Source organism: Ciconia boyciana, chromosome 3 (genome assembly GCF_034638445.1).
Source record: "Ciconia boyciana chromosome 3, ASM3463844v1, whole genome shotgun sequence".
NCBI classification, from domain to species: domain Eukaryota; kingdom Metazoa; phylum Chordata; class Aves; order Ciconiiformes; family Ciconiidae; genus Ciconia; species Ciconia boyciana.
The window spans coordinates 28,310,289-28,328,516 of record NC_132936.1 but is presented as its reverse complement, the minus strand read 5'-3'; the positions used below and the strand labels follow the sequence as shown (position 1 = coordinate 28,328,516).

Below are 18,228 nucleotides of genomic sequence, written 5' to 3'. Positions count from 1 at the left end.
GAACAGTATCACAGTTGCTTTCACCTCATCCCAGAAAAGTTCTGATAATGAGAAACTGACTTACTCTGATTGGTGTTCAGTGCTTCACATATGCACTAAGGCTGCAAGTAGGACAAATACAAACCCTGCTTTTGCAAATAGTGATGTACCTGCACATGTTTGCTGCCAAAGAGATCCCTCTTTCATGGCCACAAGGCTATTCTGTGTGACACCAAACACATGCGTGAAGGTTTGCAGAGTCGTGGAGGTTTTGTTAGCAGGGTGATGAGAACATGGTTTGTCTAAAAAGTGAGCCTAGGCGAACCTTCTCATCCCAATATGATAGCATAATTAATGCTAGTCAATATTTTAGTTGAAATAACAGCATGGAAGGAAATCAACTCCATATCCCAGCATGACTTTCCTGGGCCAAAATGTGTTTCCAGTTTGGAGCTTCAGCTAAATCCTTTTTACCAGTAATCTGATTTTAAAGACAGCAAATCGATTTCCATGATTTTCTGTACTCTAGTGTTTAAATGTTAATTTGTTTTACAGAAACCAGTAATTCTGCTAAGTATCATTCAAAGCATGTGGTATCTAGGGTGTTTTAATGGCCATAAGCATATTTTCAGTCAGTTCTTGAACTGACTAGGTCTGGAAATAAATTCAAGTGTGTTGGCCTTCATTGGTCATCTGCAAAAGACTGGGAGGATGGGGACTGCCAGAGGATAGCTATTCGGCAAGAGTAGAACACTTTCTTTCTCACATCTCTTTGTAGTAGCTGCCTCTGGTTTCATTGTTGTTTGACTTTTAAATAAAAATCTTTCAAAGAACATTTTGGAACCTTATATGGGATATTTGGGCTCCTTCCTCTGCCCCTTTCTCTACTCCTATGCATCCAGATAGAAAAATAATTAAATAGCATATAAGAGCAGCTGTAATCCTCCAGACTAGAGTATTCGCTCTCCTAGACAAGAGCTGTACTGTGTATCACTTAATCACAGTTATAAATACCGGAGCCCAGCTAATAGAGCATGAAGATTTACAAGGCTCTGGCTGGGGCCTGTGACTTCTCTTATCTGGTTTGTTTTCTCTTGCCATCCTCCAGCTGCCACTAATGTGGTCCTCACTGTCCAGCTGGTACTGTGGGGTGGATGCATAGCCTTTTCCAAGGCAACCGTTAATCTTTCTCTGTTAATTGCTCATGTGGGAATACATATGTGCAGGAGAGCGGGAAGTTGTTATTCTTGCAGTTCTCTGTGGCTTGACCGTGTGCCCCGGCTCTGTGGTCTGACGGTGTTTTACAAAGCCCACGTAGCCCTGGTTCCAGAGGCTTTGAAATTATGTTTAATTAGTAGGGCTGCCTGGGTGAGTGGCTGCCTCTGAGTGACAGTAAGGACTTCAGGTGTAACAGTGAGGACTCCACATTGCAATCCCTGTCATGGAGCATGTGCTCAAGTGTTGCTCATGACAAGACAGGGAGGGATTTGTCCCGTTGGTATCAAGAGCTTTTTGTGCAGAGGTACAGTGCTGCCAAATCATAGAGTCAGTTAGGTTGGAAATGACCCCTAAGATCGAGTCCAACCGTTAACCTAACACTGCCAAGTCCACTAAACCATGTCCCTAAGCGCCGCATCTACATGTCTTTTAAATACCTTCAGGGACAGTGACTCAACCACTTCCCTGGTGGGTAAAGGTGTAAGCAGTGCCTTTGGTTGTGGTGTCTGCAATGACCACTTTGGGCCTCTTTGGTGTTAAGTGCTTCGTGCTCTCCTCAGAGCCTCAGCGTTTTCCAGCTAGCCCTCTCCCAGGCCATAACCAGACATGGCTGGGTAAGACCATGTTCTCAGTAGGCAGCAGGGAACGGGTTCCTTTAGGGAAGAGGAAGGAAGTTATATTAGCCATACGGATGTGAGCAGGCCTCACAGCTAGGGCATAGACCTTTGTCCACTATAGCCATTTATTTAGCATAGTATTGTGAGTGGTAGGACTGCTTATACATCATGCATATGTGCATACTTATATGTGCATCCATGTGCACACCCACCTGCTATGCCTAAGCTGTGCATATATGGTACTAGCTGGCTGTAGCAGCTTAAAACATAAAACCACCTTAAAAATATATAAAACAGTTTAAATAAAATATTTACTATTACAAGGTTAGTATTCAGATATTTCTTTAATGTTCTAATGAGAGCTATGTATCATGTTGTTTTAAAGAGGAAATGCAGTGCAGGGTTTTTGGTGGGAAAAGGCCCAGATAAGCATGGACTTGGTCTCTCTTGATCCACAGGTGGCACAGTAATAAATGGTGAAGGAGGAGCTCCAGGAACTCAGGATTTCCTGAAAAATAAAGGTCAGTAAAAATTTCAGGATGTGATGAAGAAATGCACTTGCCAATTACTGTTAAATATGTAAGTATTTTTAAAATGCTGTATATAAATCTGCTTGTAGCAGTCACTACTAGACTGGAATTTCACATCACCATCACGTAAGAAACCTATATTGACTAGGACATGATGCTAAAATTAATTGTAAAAATACCTACCTTCAATATTTTCTTTGAAGACAGATCAAATCTGGCTATGTTTTCTAAATTAATATGTACTTCTATAAATGTGTACAGGGATAGCTATTTTAATATAATCATGGCTTTTGAGAAAATTCTAACACGTGTATGTGGTTTGAAACTTTTTAACACTCACTAGCGTTCACAACACACACATACACAAACATACATATACGAAGACACCCATTTTACATACATTTGTATCACTGTATGTGACCAACCCTTTTACAGAAACAAAGGAACTTACATAGGCACTTTATATGTGCTTATGGATAGCCACTTACCACATCCTGAGTCTGCAGTGTCCGTTCTCCTAAACTGTAGTCTACCTAGTACACAGTCTGCCTGCTGTGTTCTCTCAGTGATAAAGCCCATTTCTACTGGTACATGAATATGAGCAAAATATTATTGCAGTAATGTTAGGCTGTCATATAAGTAACTGAACTGTAATCCAGTATGTTCAAATTTTTGTCATGGAATTGTTGCTTAAAATATTAAAATAACAATGGGTAGAAAGATTGTAAGGTATTTGTATACCTGTGTGTATTAAAGTAATGATTTCTGTGAAATGAGAAGCTCTTGCAAACAGGAACTTACATTAGGTCATTCAGATGTAGTGTTACCACATTTAGAGTGAACTGGAAATAACTAACACATTCAGTGACTTCTTATTTGGGGGACTATTAGCTATTGTAACTCAGAGTACTGTTCAGAAGTTCTTGAAGTCTAAGTATTGTTTGAAGGGCTTGTAACCTCTAACATAGTCTTTGTGTATCTCTCCTGTTACAGAACTGACAACTGTTCAACAAGCCATGTCTGATGTAAATCACAGTTATGAAGATTTGGGAGTTTTATTGAAGGAAAAGATTTCAGAACTAGAAAGTACACTTTCAAAAATGCAAAATATTCAGGAAGAATCAACCTCGATGATGCAGTGGTTGCAAAAAATGGACAAAACTGCATCAGATTGGGAAGCTGCTCCAACTGATAGTGAAGCAGTTAAAGCCCAAGTTGAGCAACATAAGGTACTTTGTGCCTTCAAAAAAATACTCTTTCTTGCAGTTATTGGGGAAATTCTATTTGAACAACAGGTATCTCAACCTAGCTTAATGTTGCAGAGAGTATTTAAATGCTCTTAGTAAGCATACCAGTCAGGCTTAGAGCTAATCTGGCAAACTGTGTCAGTGGAGTAAAAGGAGCACTGTGTCAGAGAGGAGTTGTTGTGCAGGTCAGGAAATAATAATTCTGGTGTCCAGTTTAAATAGGTGAGGCTATATTCATTATGCAATAAACTATTTTGATGTCCTTAGTGGTTTAGAGATATATAGTGGATTGCTTGTAAGATCTGAAGGGCTATATCTATCCAAAAGCTGTTTCTGCAGCTGCTGGTTCACTGACACTCCACAGACTTCCCAATCTCTGCAGCTGCAGTGGCTTATGTCTGTTCCAATGCAGTGTTTCTCTTCAGCAGCCATGTCATGCTTGTTAAGTTATATAGCTGCACAACAGTCTCCTCCCCACTTTTAAATTGATATGTGAAAACCACTGAATCAGCAGTAAGCTTCTGTCCTGTTTCAGCATTGCAGACATATGCTTCTCTAGCAGTGAAGGACAATATTTACACATGTGAAGGTTTAACTATAAAGGGAAATGTAATGGATAGGGAAAATTCTTTCCTTGCCTGTGGTCGTGGATAAACAAGGACAGAATTTGATTCAGCTGAGGTACTTCTTTTATATTTGGCGGGTCACCCTTAAAAATTAACCTGAACAGCTACTAACTTTCCTCTGACTTGGATAACATTCAGTCCTAAAACTCTGACTAAACATGGAAGAAAACTAGCTCCTTATTTTTTAACAGAGATTGTGCAAAGCTAACATGACCATCTTAGCCCCAGTGTAGTAGTAGAAGAGTATTCACAGATAATTGGAAAACTGAGCGAGTGCTCAGGCAGGAGTCATCCTTCTGATGCAGTTGGACCTTTTAGGAAGAGTTCTACATCAAGCACAGGTTTGTTCAGTGTTCATTTTAGTGGGTTTTGGATAATTAAAATGCAGCTGCACGGGGCAAGCTTTGTCACTTCAGAATATTCATGTAAGAGCCCTTTGGCAGGCATAAGGACTGTTCACTTCTGTCTGTAAGAACATCATGAATTAGGAATTGCTGGGGCATCTCAGTCTCCTGCTAGGTCTACACTTTAAGCTATGGTGCTCTTTAAACTATAGTTCTAAATGATCTACAAGAAGCAGTCTGTCTGTGATAGCAGGACTTTCATTGAGGTAAATGAGGCCACACCGCACTCCTCTCTGTTGGTGCTAGCTGGGTTATTTCTGCTGTGAACTATACTGTGTGTTAGTCAGTTTGCCTTCTGTACAAGAACAGATTCCAAGTATATGTGAATATGATGGGACCTAGTGGATCTTATTTATCAGAATTCTTCTAGTTCTGTCCCTTGTTCACATTAAACAATAATTGTTAGTACAGTTTAAATCGGTCAGGTTATCTCTTCCAAAAATCTCTTCCAAAAATATTGATCAGCAACATATGCCACGTGTTTCGATATTCATAGCAGAAAAGTAGTATGCAAGTGCTAGATATTTATTGTTTATTTTCATGCTTGGCATCTCAGTATTATGGACTTCAAACTTCATACTTTACCATTCTTCTGTAGTCTCTTATTTATTTATTTTGTCACTTGAATTTGCAGCTTTTTGAAACTGAATTAAAGCAAAGTGCGAATAAAGTGCAGGAACTAAAGGATAAAGTGACAGAGCTGTTGGAGAAGAACCCTGACTCTCCTGAGGCACCCAAGTGGCGACAAATGTTGGATAAAATAGGTACTTCAGTAAAGCTGTATTATAGCTCAGACTGATTTGGAAGTTGTTTTATTTTAAGGGGTTTTTTTAATGTATTAGGAATCACTAGTATTTTTAATATCTTGCTCCCTCCTACCCCTTGTATTCTGTGGAAATAATTTCCTTTACAAGAGTGTATATCTGGAGTAATTCCACTGATGTCCATGGGCTTTGAATTTCTGTCAGTGCAATTGAGAGGCTATAGCTTGACTCTGTGTTTGAGAGGGCTTTATCTTTTTCAAACAGCGTGTGGCTAAAACTGAACTGGTCAGTTATTGCTCCAGATACATATGTTGCTCTTCTTACAAAATATAAAAAAGTTAGTTAATTCTAATTTCATGTAAAGAACAGTTTGAGTTGTTGGTAATGCTTTTCTGCATGCTTTTTTCCCATGCACTACTGGCTTTTATCATTTTGTGGTTTTGATGGCTTTTTGCTATTTTCTAAAACTGATTCCATAAATTTTGCCAAAAAAATTGGAAATTACTGTGTTCAGACAATAGATTTTGAGATACTGCAGTGCATAATTGTCATAAGCTTTTAAAAATTCTTCTTAGGTTTGTCATATTTTAAATAAATGATAGGTTAATCTTGTTTCATGCTGATAGGCAATTTCTATAGCTACACCAATTTTAAAGTTGAGAACTTTTCTGATCTGTCTTGTTTGTAAGTGAAACTCTGAAAAGTTTAAGTAGCGGGTAAGGTCTCCAAGAGGACTTGAGTAGTGTTAAAAGGGAACTAATACGGACTGAGCAGAGGTCAAAGACAGTGAAATGGCAAAAGAAACTGAAAGAACACGGATGAAATTCAGGGACAAGGAGAGTTAGCAAAATATCAGAGCTGACTGAGCAAGCACTGACAGTATCACAGAAGGAAGGGAGAAGTTAGAAGACCGTAAGACTCAGTGGCTGCTCTGGAAGCCACTTGCTACACGTGGAAGAGACCATAGATTGGCCTAGATGTGAACCTCAGCTCACACAGCACTTTTGAAAGGCCTGTGTACAGAAGTGTTCTCATTGCCTACCATTAGGTACCTGGTTTTGGTGTCTAAATGAGGCAGTTAATCTTCACAGGCTCCTAATACAGACATTTGAAAGAAATGTGCTCCTTCAGAGGGCTGTTCAGAGTAGAATCCTAAATTAGGGCTTCTGCTCACCCTTGGAAAGGTATCTGTTTCTTTTTACTAAATAAGCAGGAAGATTTGTCTATCTAAATCAAGCACCTAAGTTACAACTGAGTACAGCCCTTTGGCTTTTATGTCATTTGAGACCGAAGCTTAAATTTGGTGGTATTTCACTTAGTAATATTCTAATCCAGTTTTACTACATGTTGTATATTCATTGCTCTAAAAATTCTGCATGTGACTGTACTAAACTGCAGACCTTCATCCAAATGTATATGGATCTGACTGTTAAAAGATGTATTTGCCGAGTCACTGCAATAAGGCATCTGGAGTTAATCAGCAAGAAGCCTTATTAGAGAGCTCTGTTTGTTTCATATATAGTCTGCTGTCTGACAACCCATCTGCTAGAACATGCATGCAATATGTTAACATTATCATTGTTAGATTCCAAATGGAAAGAGCTCAATCAAGTTACATCTGAGAGACAACAAAAACTGGAGGAGTCTTCAAACTACCTGACCCAGTTCCAGACAGCAGAAGCTCAGTTAAAGCACTGGCTTGTAGAAAAGGAGCTAATGGTCAGCGTGCTGGGACCACTATCAATTGATCCTAATATGCTGAATACACAAAAACAACAGGTTCAGGTGAGTCATGCCAACATGCATTATTGATTTAAGTTTCTTCTACTTTTTTGCTCTTAGCAAAGTACTATTTTGCGTTTAGATAGAGTACAGCACAGTTAGTATGAGCTATTATTTTTGTTTATTAGCAAACATCAGCTTGTCATACTTGACTACAGTAATTACAAGAAAAAAATTATCATAAGAGTGAAGAGAGATCAGAACAGCTAAAGGAAAATATGAAATGCAGTACTGTGAATAGATATGGGGCCAAGAGTGTGAAAGACAGAAGAAAAAGTATATTGAAAAGTGAAGTGGTTTACTTACAGAAATACAGCAAAATGCAGACAAAAGAAACAAAAGTCAGACAAAGTTGCAGAAACCAGAAATTTTTATTTCAAACATTTCTGTTGCTGCCAGTTATTTTAAACTGTGATGAGAAGTAACATTTTTATTTTGCAAAAATATTATTAAAGCTGGCATATCAATATTGATTAAACTGAAGTGTTTAAAACATGGACTGTGTTCTATAGTACTATGTGAAAATGTCTTAATATTGGCTTGCAAGCACTTCAGAAATCTAGACAGCTGGCATACGACTATCATGTATCACTTAACAGTCCTTAAAAGTTAAACCTAATTGACTTAAAAAGAAAGGGTTTGGAATGTTCTGTAAAGTAAAACCATGATATTTGTCCCTTCTTCTGCAAGCACTATGACTTACTGTCAAAAAAAAATAAAATACTGGGAACCAGTGATGTAAACTTTAAAGATCTTACAGTACACATTCAGTCATTTTGTGAATTATCCAAATATTCTCTCTGCTATAATAATACATTGCAATATTATGTCAGAATACACCTTCTTTGAAGTTCTATCTTAAGACAAATATCGAAACTGTCTAGGAAAGAAGACACTGCTTGAAACTAAACAGTGATTATTTTACTTGGTATGGTTGGTTACTTACTTCAGTATTAACGGAATTCATTGTTTGCTTGTATCTGCTGATTGAATTTCTATCAGATGATCTATAAATTAACCTCATTTTTTCTAGTTCTTTAATGTAAATGCTTGGAAACAAAACAGTTTATGTGTAGAAGATGCAATTATTTCACTGGCTTTTAAACTTGGAGATGGATTACTCAATAAGAGAGCTTAGCTACAACAAATTCTACATGAGTTTTGTCAGAAGCACTTTGCTTCTTTTTTTCATGAGGTAAATGCTTTTAAAAATTTTCTTTCTTTCCAGATTCTGCTCAAAGAGTTTGACACCAGAAAGCCACAATACGAGCAGTTAACTGTGGCTGGTGAAGGGATTCTGAAGAGACCCAGTGAACATTCACCCTCCCACGAAATTGTAAAAGAGCAACTGGCAGCTGTGGCACAAAAATGGGATAGTCTAACTGGCCAACTGAGGAACAGATGTGACCGAATTGACCAAGCCATTGTGAAGAGCACAGAGTATCAAAGTCTACTCAGAAGTCTGTCTGATAAGCTAAGTGCCTTGGATAGCAAACTAAGCAGCAGCCTGGCTGTGAGTACACAACCTGATGCTGTGAAACAACAACTGGAAATTGCTAGAGAAATGAAGGAGGAAATAGAACAGGAAATGAAGAATATAAATGCAGCTCAAGCTCTTTGTGAAGAGCTGTCAACACTGGTTGGAGAAGAGTATTTGAAAGCAGAACTTACAAGACAGTTAGATGGCATCTTAAAATCATTTAAGGATATTGAGCAAAAATCAGGTTAGTGTTTATTTAAAGAAAAATAGTAACTAAGGCATAAAGTAAAGCATATAGTCTCATTTGTCTTTATAGAGATGTTGACTGAGCTGAGCCCAATGCCAGCTCTCTCTCCAGTCCAATCCCCAGGCATTTGTACATTAGAATTCAGGAGAGTCCCCATACCTTGAAGAGGTAAAAACAATACTTGGGATCTCTAGTGAACAGTTTGGGAGAGAATTTGAAACACAATAGCAGGGCTCCTTTCTCATCTCTTCCTTCAGGTGCATCTTTACTGAATTAGAATACCAAAAGAGGATGCTATTCATTGAGCTACCTGACTGCATAGGTGCAGAGTGTAAGCCAAAATTGTAATTTTTAGGCAGGCACCAGTTAATGGCTTGGTTAAACACAGTGGTAATTGTGCAATACTGCTTGTGACAGAAGAGGACCAGTAATCTGCAGGCTTCCCTTACCCTGTGAACAACAGATCTGAGCAAGTAATGCACTGCAAGCAATATCATACTTTGTTCTCCCTAAGAGCCTGAGTTTTAGCGTTTTAATTTCCTCTGGTCATGAGGAACTTCAAAGGATCTCCCTAAGAACACATATTGCCTGCAGGTCATGAGTTAGACATTGCTAGGCTAGATTACTTAATACTGCCTGTGCTTACACTTCGTAATACCATGCAACATGACTGTGTGCTTTTTACCCCAAAATCTGCCTGAATGGGATTCATGTAGAGACAGATTGGCTAAGCTCACCTCATTTGATTCATGTCCAAATGCCTTCACTGCTCTGCGGTAGTACAGGCACAAGTCTGTCCCTTGCAAGAAACTTGGTTGACTTGGTTGTCTTCCAGTCGAACAGCACATACTAAGGACCAGCTTTCCTTACATTAATGATCATTCACAACAGAATCAATATTAATTATTATTTCTTCACTGAATACTAGCAGGTTCTGATAATGAACCTCTGTGCTGTCTTCTCTTTTGCAGATAACCATGTTCAGCAGCTTCAGTCGGCGTATGCCGCTTCTCATCAGTTCCAGCAAATGTCTAAGGACTTTCAGGCCTGGCTAGGCAAAAAGAAAGAAGAGCTGGACCAGGCTCGTCCTGTATCAGCCAAACTTGATGCCTTGCAATCACTAATTGAAGAACAGAAAGATTTTAAGAAGACCATGACCGATCAGATTAGTTCATATGAAAAAATTGTTGCAGAAGGAGAAAGTATCTTACAGAAGACTCAAGGAGCTGACAAAACAGCATTACAATCCCAAATTGCCACACTCAGAAGTAACTGGGATGAAATGAATAAGCAGGTAAAAGAAAGGCAAGATAAATTAACAGATTGTCTGGAGAAAGCCCTTAAATACAAGCAGCATGTAGAAAATCTGCAGCCATGGATAGAGAAGTGCCAAAGCAACCTGTGTGAATTAAAAGTTGGCATAAACCCTGTTGAAATAGAGAATTCTATTGTTCAGGTGAAGGCCTGGCAGAAGGACCTGGATAAACATCATGGGATGGTGGAGCTATTAAATAATACTGCTGAAAGTTTGCTCAGTGTAAGTCAAACAGATAAAGAAATTGTTCAAGAAGAAACTAAAGTGCTGAATCAGAAAGTGCATGTGGTCACAGAACAGTTACATAAGAAGAGAGAGTGCTTGGAAAATATGGCACAAAGGCTGAAGGAGTTTCAGGAATCATCCAGGGAAACTGAAAAACAACTTCAAAGTGCTAAAGAGCATCTGGAAGCTCACGACTTGCTTGGACCTCAGTCATTCAGTAACAAACACCTGACAATGATGCAGGCCCAGCAGAAAGCCTTGCAGGCTTTAAAGCCTCATGTTGATTTAGCAAAAAAGCTTGCCCAAGACATGGTGGTAGAAGCTTCTGATTCGGAAGGTGTTTCTGACCTTTTGCTCCAAGCTGAATCTTTGGAGCGAGAATACACTGCAGTGAACCAGCAGGTTGAAGATAGGTGCTCGTTCTTAGAGACAAAACTTCAGGGAATTGGCCATTTCCAAAACAGCATCCGAGAGATGTTCTCTCAGTTTGCAGAGTTTGATGATGAACTCGATAGCATGGCTCCAGTGGGGAGAGATCTCAAGATACTGCAATCACAGAGAGAGGACATAAAATGTTTCCTGAAAAAGCTGGAGGATCTTATAATGAATAATGAAAATGCTAATAAAAACTGTAAAATGATGCTAGCCACAGAAGCTGAAGCTTCTCCTGATCTTGTTGGTATAAAAAGAGACTTAGAAGCTTTAAATAAACAGTGCAACAAGCTACTAGACAGAGCAAAAGCCAGGGAAGATCAAGTGGAGGGTACCATTAGCCGTGTTGAGGAGTTCTACAGTAAGCTAGAAGAATTTTCCAGTCTGCTTGGGAGAGCCGAAGAACATGAAGAGTCACAAGGTCCTGTTGGAATGGAAACAGAGACTATTAATCAGCAGCTGAGTACATTCAAGGTAGGAAGATTTATTTCTGACTACTATAAAGTATTTTACCACAATGCAATTTTGTTAAATATCATTCTGAAAGGGAGTGGTTCAGAGCAGACCTTGGAGGAGTATTCTTTCACAGCAGTCAGTTCTACCTGTATGCTTTTTATCTGTTTTAAATGGGATATCTTCTCATGCTCCAGAGAAGCTTTCCTTTGCTTACAGCTTGGCAGACATTGGTAACTTTGCATCCCAGCTCACAGTTCCTGTGCCCCAGTTCCCTCTTCACCTCTCTTCACTATTTTGTTTCTTTATGCGACCCATCTACCTTTTCTGTTTTTGAGAACTGCGTATTGTCTCTATTCTGATGTCCGTGTATTACACAAACTTTCTTCTTCACTGTGGTGTGAGTTTTAGACTCCAGTGTTCACATACCAGCCCATATTCACGTTGCTAATCTGACTAGTTTAGTTTTTTTCACATGGGTATAGGCATCAGCATATGTAGGTTTAAGACCTTAACTTTTGCCATTTTCTGTTCTGATACACTGGCCAGTTTTACCTCACTGATTCCCACCCTTGCCTAGAAACATCCTAGTAAGAAGAAATCAGGTAAAATAAACCCCCTTTTATATTGGGAGTTCACTGTAGCATCCTTATCCAAAATGCACTTTGGGGCTTTTGTACGTAGCTTTTTTAATAATGCCAGTTAGCAGTCCTTGTCCAGCTCAAAAAAATGCATTGCGGTGATAGTGGGTGTGCTTTGGTGTTGAAGTGAAGTACAGATATTTGCTTGGTTTAGGTTACAGTAAATGAATTTCCAGTGCTCACTGGAAAGATTTATAAATCCTAACAGATGTAAGCAGTGTTTGAAAAAGATCATAAATCTCCTAATGGCTATGTAGTAGCACTGAATATTCTGTTCTGCTTTGGTTTCATTTCAGTCTAATATTGATTCAAATGTTTGTATGACATGTACATTAGTTCACAGTTAATCATAAAAACAAACCTTCATAACAGGATTTGATAAACCATGCTGTTAAAAAGATGACCTTGGGAAAAAGTCATTACATGCTTGGCCCAACAGAGGGTGCATTGTTCAAACTAAACCGTATTAGAAAGGAAAACTAAAACTGAAAGCTTTAGTCTGGGAATTTGGGATGCAGTTACTATGAGTTTTGATGATCTTTCAGAATGCATAAATAGAGAAAAAAATCTTGAACAAATAGTTACATTATGAGGAGATTCCATTAGACTGGGAGGATTAAAATTGTGTGCCAGTCTGTCCTAACAAGTCTATCTCAATTTAAAAGAGAAACAAATGGCTTTTCTTTGTATATGGTTAGTAAAACACTTTGGATATCAGAAAATAGCAAAACTTCCTGCTGTGATTGCTCTTGCTTGTGCTGACTGTACAGGATTTCAGTTGTAGCCAGTTTGTGATCTCTGATTTCTTGCATTTTCAAACATGAGATCTAGCTTCAGGTCTGTGTTTCTCTCTCTATATATATATCTATATATCTTTTTTTGGCTACAAAGAATAATGCTTTTAGGGGGAAGCAGCCTGGTGAGCAGACAGCAGAAGAATCCAGTTCCCTGTGCATTGTCTCAGTGTTGTGCTTTGTCAGGGCATTGGACAAGACACAGCAATTGTACAAATCAGGAGTGAGAGCCTTCTCTGGTCTGTGCAGACCTGTGGGGAGATAGTGTCCCTGCAACCAAAGAGCTTTTATGGTAAAAAGACCAAAAAACCTGGAGAGGCGTTAAGGAGAACAGCAATAGCAGCATGTTTATATCCAGAAGTCTACTCCAGGATTGTATTTATATTAGATATTTATAAGCTTAGAAATGTGTTTTGCTTGAAGCAACTATTTTAGGCTATGCTTTTGCTTGTGAGTAAAAACACAATGCCATTAAACAGGAGGTGAAAAACGGTAAGAAGATGAAGGGGTTAAATAAGTGAAGAGCAAATGCAGGAATAAAGCAGCAGAGTGGGGAGCCTTTGAAGAAAGGAAATAGGAAGACCCAAATGGGAAATTTTAACTGGGTGAGGGTGGTAGGTAGCAAAGGGATACTTGATAGCAGGAGGATCAGGATCAACAATTACTCTCCTAATACTCTGTGCGAGTGCTACTGGGGCACAGCAAAATTACAGTAGGTAATGTACCTCTTCATACTCTCTTACCTGAGGCAGCAAACTGTAGGGAGACTGGCTCCCACAAATCCTGCTCCACTCGCGGTGTATTTGCTCACATGTTTGTGCACGTACGCAAACACACAACCTGAAAATGTGGCTGTGGCCACAAAACCACAGTCTAGCTCCTTATGTCTTTAGCTTCTGTGGTCAAGTACAATCAACTTCTATTCCTCAAGAGTAAAGCAAAAGAGTTGTTCTTTGGTAGATAGATTTATTCACATGAAATCTTCACTCTCTTCAGGGAAGGATCTCGTGTAATGGGCCAGAGGTGGTTTTTGTGGTTTGACCAGTTTTAATGTACAAAGAGTTAGAGCTTTGTGCATCTTCTTGGCATGAGATTAAAACGCATGGTTATTTTAAAAAAATAAACAGGCTTTGAGTTGTATTTTTATATATATATATAAAAATATATATATACATACTTGTTTTATTTCTATTCCTTCTTTGTAATCTACAGTCACTGTAGAGTGTTAAATTGGAAGTACTTATTGTCAATGTTAAACTATATTTATTTACAATGCAGATATAAAATTTGCTTTCTGTAAATGAAAATCTCCAGTGGAGTTCATTTGAAAGTAGAACCATGACTCTTACTTCACAAAGTACTCTAGGAAGAGTATAAACAAATGAAGAATTTGTCTCAATGAATATAAAGCACAAAATTAATTACTAATTAACTCATCTTTGTTAGACTTTTTTTTTTTTCGCCCAAAGTCTGTATGCAATGCACAGATTGGTACTAAAAGGAAATTTCAGTAAATTAGGTCTGCTGAGGTACACTGAGTCTGCCACCCTTCTTCAAAAGCAAACACAAAAGAATTGTGTAAACAGGCTGAACCGAATGCCCTGGGTTTGGGTAGCCACACAGTGCTAGGATGATTGCGGTAGGAGGAGTATTTGCAGCTAGTTTCTCTCTGAAACAGAGAAAGAAAAAACCTAGAAGCTGAATTATTTTACTTCTTGAAACCTTTGCACAATTCTTTGTACTGCCATTAAAAGGCATTCTTCTTAGTAAAACCGACATGGCACTGTTACAGCTTTCATCAGTATATGGTTCATTTGATTTTTGCTTTTATTTTTGGAACAAAAGTAGATGTAGTTGTTAGAGGTTGCCTTCTAATTGGACTTTATGGGAATTTTTAGCTAGCTTGAGTATTCCTGCCAATGAGCTTGAACTAAGATTTTAATTGGCTTATGTTAGTTGTGTAGAGGGTGTCTGTCCTCTGATTTTCACTTTGAAGGCAGATAATGTTGAAAGAATAATCAGAGGTTTCTCTTTATGCTCAGTAAGAAATTAAAAGTCTTCTATTTCCCATGCACTGGTTTACAAACCCTGGAATAGGATACTAACCTCCCTTGGGATTTACTACAGTTAGGGTCTGTTGAAAAGCAAAGGTAAAATAAGCAACTGTTAAAACTTTTTTTTTAAATATTGCATTTTAAAGTGACTGATGCATCATATGAAAGTCTTCAGTAGATATGGTGAAAAATGGTAATATTTTTAAAGTGTTTATAAAATCATTTTGCTGTTGAACAAATACAGACCAATTTCAGTTACATACTTCTCCTATAAAATAGTGCAGCACTCTCTGAATTCAGTAAGGATCTGTTGGTGAGTGTGTTTTGGGTGAGAATAACCACAGATGAAAGGACCTCAAAAAATGCTTTTCTCATCTTTACTATTATAATATACATTCTCAACTAGAGAATCCAGAGGTGAGTATCTGTTTGGCATAATTTTAATATGTCATGGCTGCTCACCAGAGAGGAGGAAGAGAGAATGTCTCACATGACTTCAGTATTTTGATACGTAGCTGACTGTATATCAAGTAAATTAATAAAGAAGAAGTGTGGTGTGTTTGTATTTCTTGCATACAGTGTATCCTGCTCGCTGCTTAACTCAGAAGGCTCCAGCTGATTGTAGTTAATGCCTTATGTTAAGTTTTAGCACTAAGTGCCATATGCTGTCCTTAAACTGAAGTCTGAATTGTCGCTGTAACTGATGGCTGCTGTCAGACAAGCAGCGCAGGTCTCTGGTCATTAGGGGTATGGTTTCTACTGGTGCAGCGCAGCTTGGTCATGGCAGCTTTTCCTGTGCTGTTGGTGTGAGTCTCCCAACCCTTCACCTACATGATTATGAGCTAGAAGTGTAGGGGCAAAGCGTTGACCTGTATTTAAAAGACGTAAATGTCCCAATCCTGAATCTTTGTCCTGTAGGGCTGCCTTTGTGCTGCTCTAAGTCCCATAAAAAAAGTTTTCCAAATACAGATAGTTTTTGCCAACATTTTAATGTTTCTTTCGGTGGGAGCGGGGTGGCTCAGTTCTGCCGCGTTCCTTGGATGGTGGTTGTCCGGTCAGATGATGCCACTCTAGGCTGTTGCCTCAGAGCCGGGAACCGAGGCTGAAGAGAATCAAAACCTGACTGAACATCTCTGCGTGTCAAATGGACTAATATGTAACTATTCCAAGACCGAATCGGGGGATTTTTAAAATAATACACAGATAAACTTTCAGTTTAACTTTCGTCTGGAAGCGTCCATGTAAATGACGGCTTTATCAGACGGGGCGATCGGGTGCGGACGGTGGTTGAAAGCAACGCGTATCGCTACCAGAATTCCTCCCAGGAAAGCGAGCCGCCTGGAGCCGGGTGGGCTCACCTTACCGAGCCGCGCCCTGCCTGCTCTCTCGCTGGGGGCAATCCCGGCTCATGAGCGGCGTGCCGCCGCGCTCCCGCCTCAGCGGCTCCCGCCTCAGCTGCCTCCTCCGGCGCTCAGGAGCGGGCTGAGGCGTGCGTGATGTCACCGCCAGGCGGGCGGCGGGGCCTCCCGCCGCCTGCCCCCGCCTGCCCCCCGCCGCCGCGGCCCTGCCCGCCGCACGGCACCGGCAGAAGGATGAGCGAGCAGTGAGGGCGCGGGGGGCTGAGGAGATCAGGAGGCGGCGGGGAGGGGGGGAGCCCCCAGAGCGGCGCTCCGGGAGCGGGTGGGCCGGTAGCAGATGTTGCCTGAGGAGCGAAACGGGGCGTTTCTTACAGCTCGGCGCTGGGAGGGCGCCGGCGGCCCGCAGGAAAGCGGGGCGAGCTGGAGAGCTGGACGGCTTCGCCGGGCGGTACGCGCCGGCGCTCGTCAGGGGGGTTTCCCTCCTTCGCTGCCTTCTTCGGAGCTGCGCTTCAGAAATGAGGAGGAAGGAGCGAGGGCAGCCCACTAGCTGCTGCTTCTAGTCGGGACCTGCCGAATGTAAACCTGCTGTGCCTTCGGCGGGGCACGCCACGCTTGCTCTGCTCTGCTCTGCAGTTGCCTTAAACAGCTCTCCAGGATGGTATTGGGAGAATCGGTCTAAAACATTTGTTTTCCCACTGTCTGCTCGAAGGACGCGTTGGCTTGGCTGCTAGAAAGTGATGTTTTCCTGTGGGACTTGTGGAGGCACCACGGACAAGCCTGGAACAAGAGGAGGATAAGCTTTCTTTCGGATCAAGGTTATTTATAGCTACTGCCAAAAAAGTAAAGGGCTGGTTTATTATTCTTACTGTTCTGGATTTAACTTATTCTCCCCCCCCCGGCCCCCCAAGATTTTCTCGGTGCCTTGGTCTGGACCATACACAGCCGCTGTGGATTCTGTCTTTTTAAACTGCTGCACCATGTTTTATTTATAAAGGAGATGGGACTCTGCAAACCAGTTAAATGGATTACAGTGAAGCCGTCACCTACGGAAGATAATGTGCTGCTTTCTGTAATGCTTGTTCATTTGGAAGGCTTATTCGGGAGATTTCAGATGCAGATTCTGACCTGGAAAAATAAAGGAAGCCTTCCATGGGGTGTTTGAAGTATTTGAGCCATTGCTGGTTTTTGCTACACTTTGTTTTTCTGTGACATTGGAATATTTCTGTTACTTTCTTACTGAAGCACTTTATATTTTAGAGGGGGGGGGAACCTCACATCCAGGTAAAGTTGCATTTAAACTGATGCACTGATGATGAATGACCTCAGCCACCTCATAAGTTATGATATATGTTTCGTATCTATGCATCTTATGCTAAGGATAAATTTACTCTAATTCTTCAGAGCGCTAGTGTTTTTTAAATGTTTCCCCTGTATCCATGAAAACAGAGGTGTAGTGGTGTACTTGTGCGAATACTTTCAGGATGGGGAAGCCGCTTAGCAGGCCAGACTGTCTACGTCAGAATCCTCCATGTGTTGGCAAAGGGGAAGAAGATGAAGATCTAAATATTGAGGACTGCTACGTTCCCCAGCGGTCCATCTATGACACTGTGCGGCTGAATGAACAGATCGATTCGGGCTCCAAGGGCAGCCTCTCCTCGAGGCACTTCACCGACCGGACCTTACCCTACAGTCACAGAACACTGGATATCAGCACTTTGTGCTCCAATGGTGCCCTTACTTCTTCCAGTGTTTTTGAGCTCCGAAGCCGTGAAGCTAACAAGTTAGATGAAAAAATGATCTTTGACGCTCTCAAACTGAACAGTGATATAATTCGGACAGCTGGATTACCCAAAGCAAAGTCTCACACAGAGAAGAAGGAGCATAGGCGATCGTGGAGAATGTTTGTTCCGCCCAACTTTTCGGATTACACGAATAAAAGTGAATGCTCCATTAATGAAACTGCTGATATGTCAGATACAGCTAGATTGGGCAAATGCAAGTGGGGTACGAATTCTCTTACCTCGGAAGAGGATGATTCTGGTTTATGCAGCCCTCCGACAGA

At 40.5% G+C, this 18,228-nt stretch overlaps 1 protein-coding gene across 23 annotated transcripts in view; it reads left to right on the top strand.

The window, feature by feature from the left end:
* Positions 1 to 18,228, top strand: part of DST (dystonin) — a 315,224-nt gene that overhangs the window by 222,351 nt on the left and 74,645 nt on the right. For all 23 annotated transcript variants that reach the window (XM_072855195.1, XM_072855191.1, XM_072855192.1 and 20 more), the window contains 6 exons: positions 2,273 to 2,335; positions 3,338 to 3,573; positions 5,256 to 5,385; positions 6,971 to 7,170; positions 8,396 to 8,891; positions 9,866 to 11,340. In XM_072855195.1, the coding sequence (XP_072711296.1) occupies positions 2,273 to 2,335; positions 3,338 to 3,573; positions 5,256 to 5,385; positions 6,971 to 7,170; positions 8,396 to 8,891; positions 9,866 to 11,340 (2,600 nt within the window). The remainder of the gene's footprint in view (positions 1 to 2,272; positions 2,336 to 3,337; positions 3,574 to 5,255; positions 5,386 to 6,970; positions 7,171 to 8,395; positions 8,892 to 9,865; positions 11,341 to 18,228) is intronic.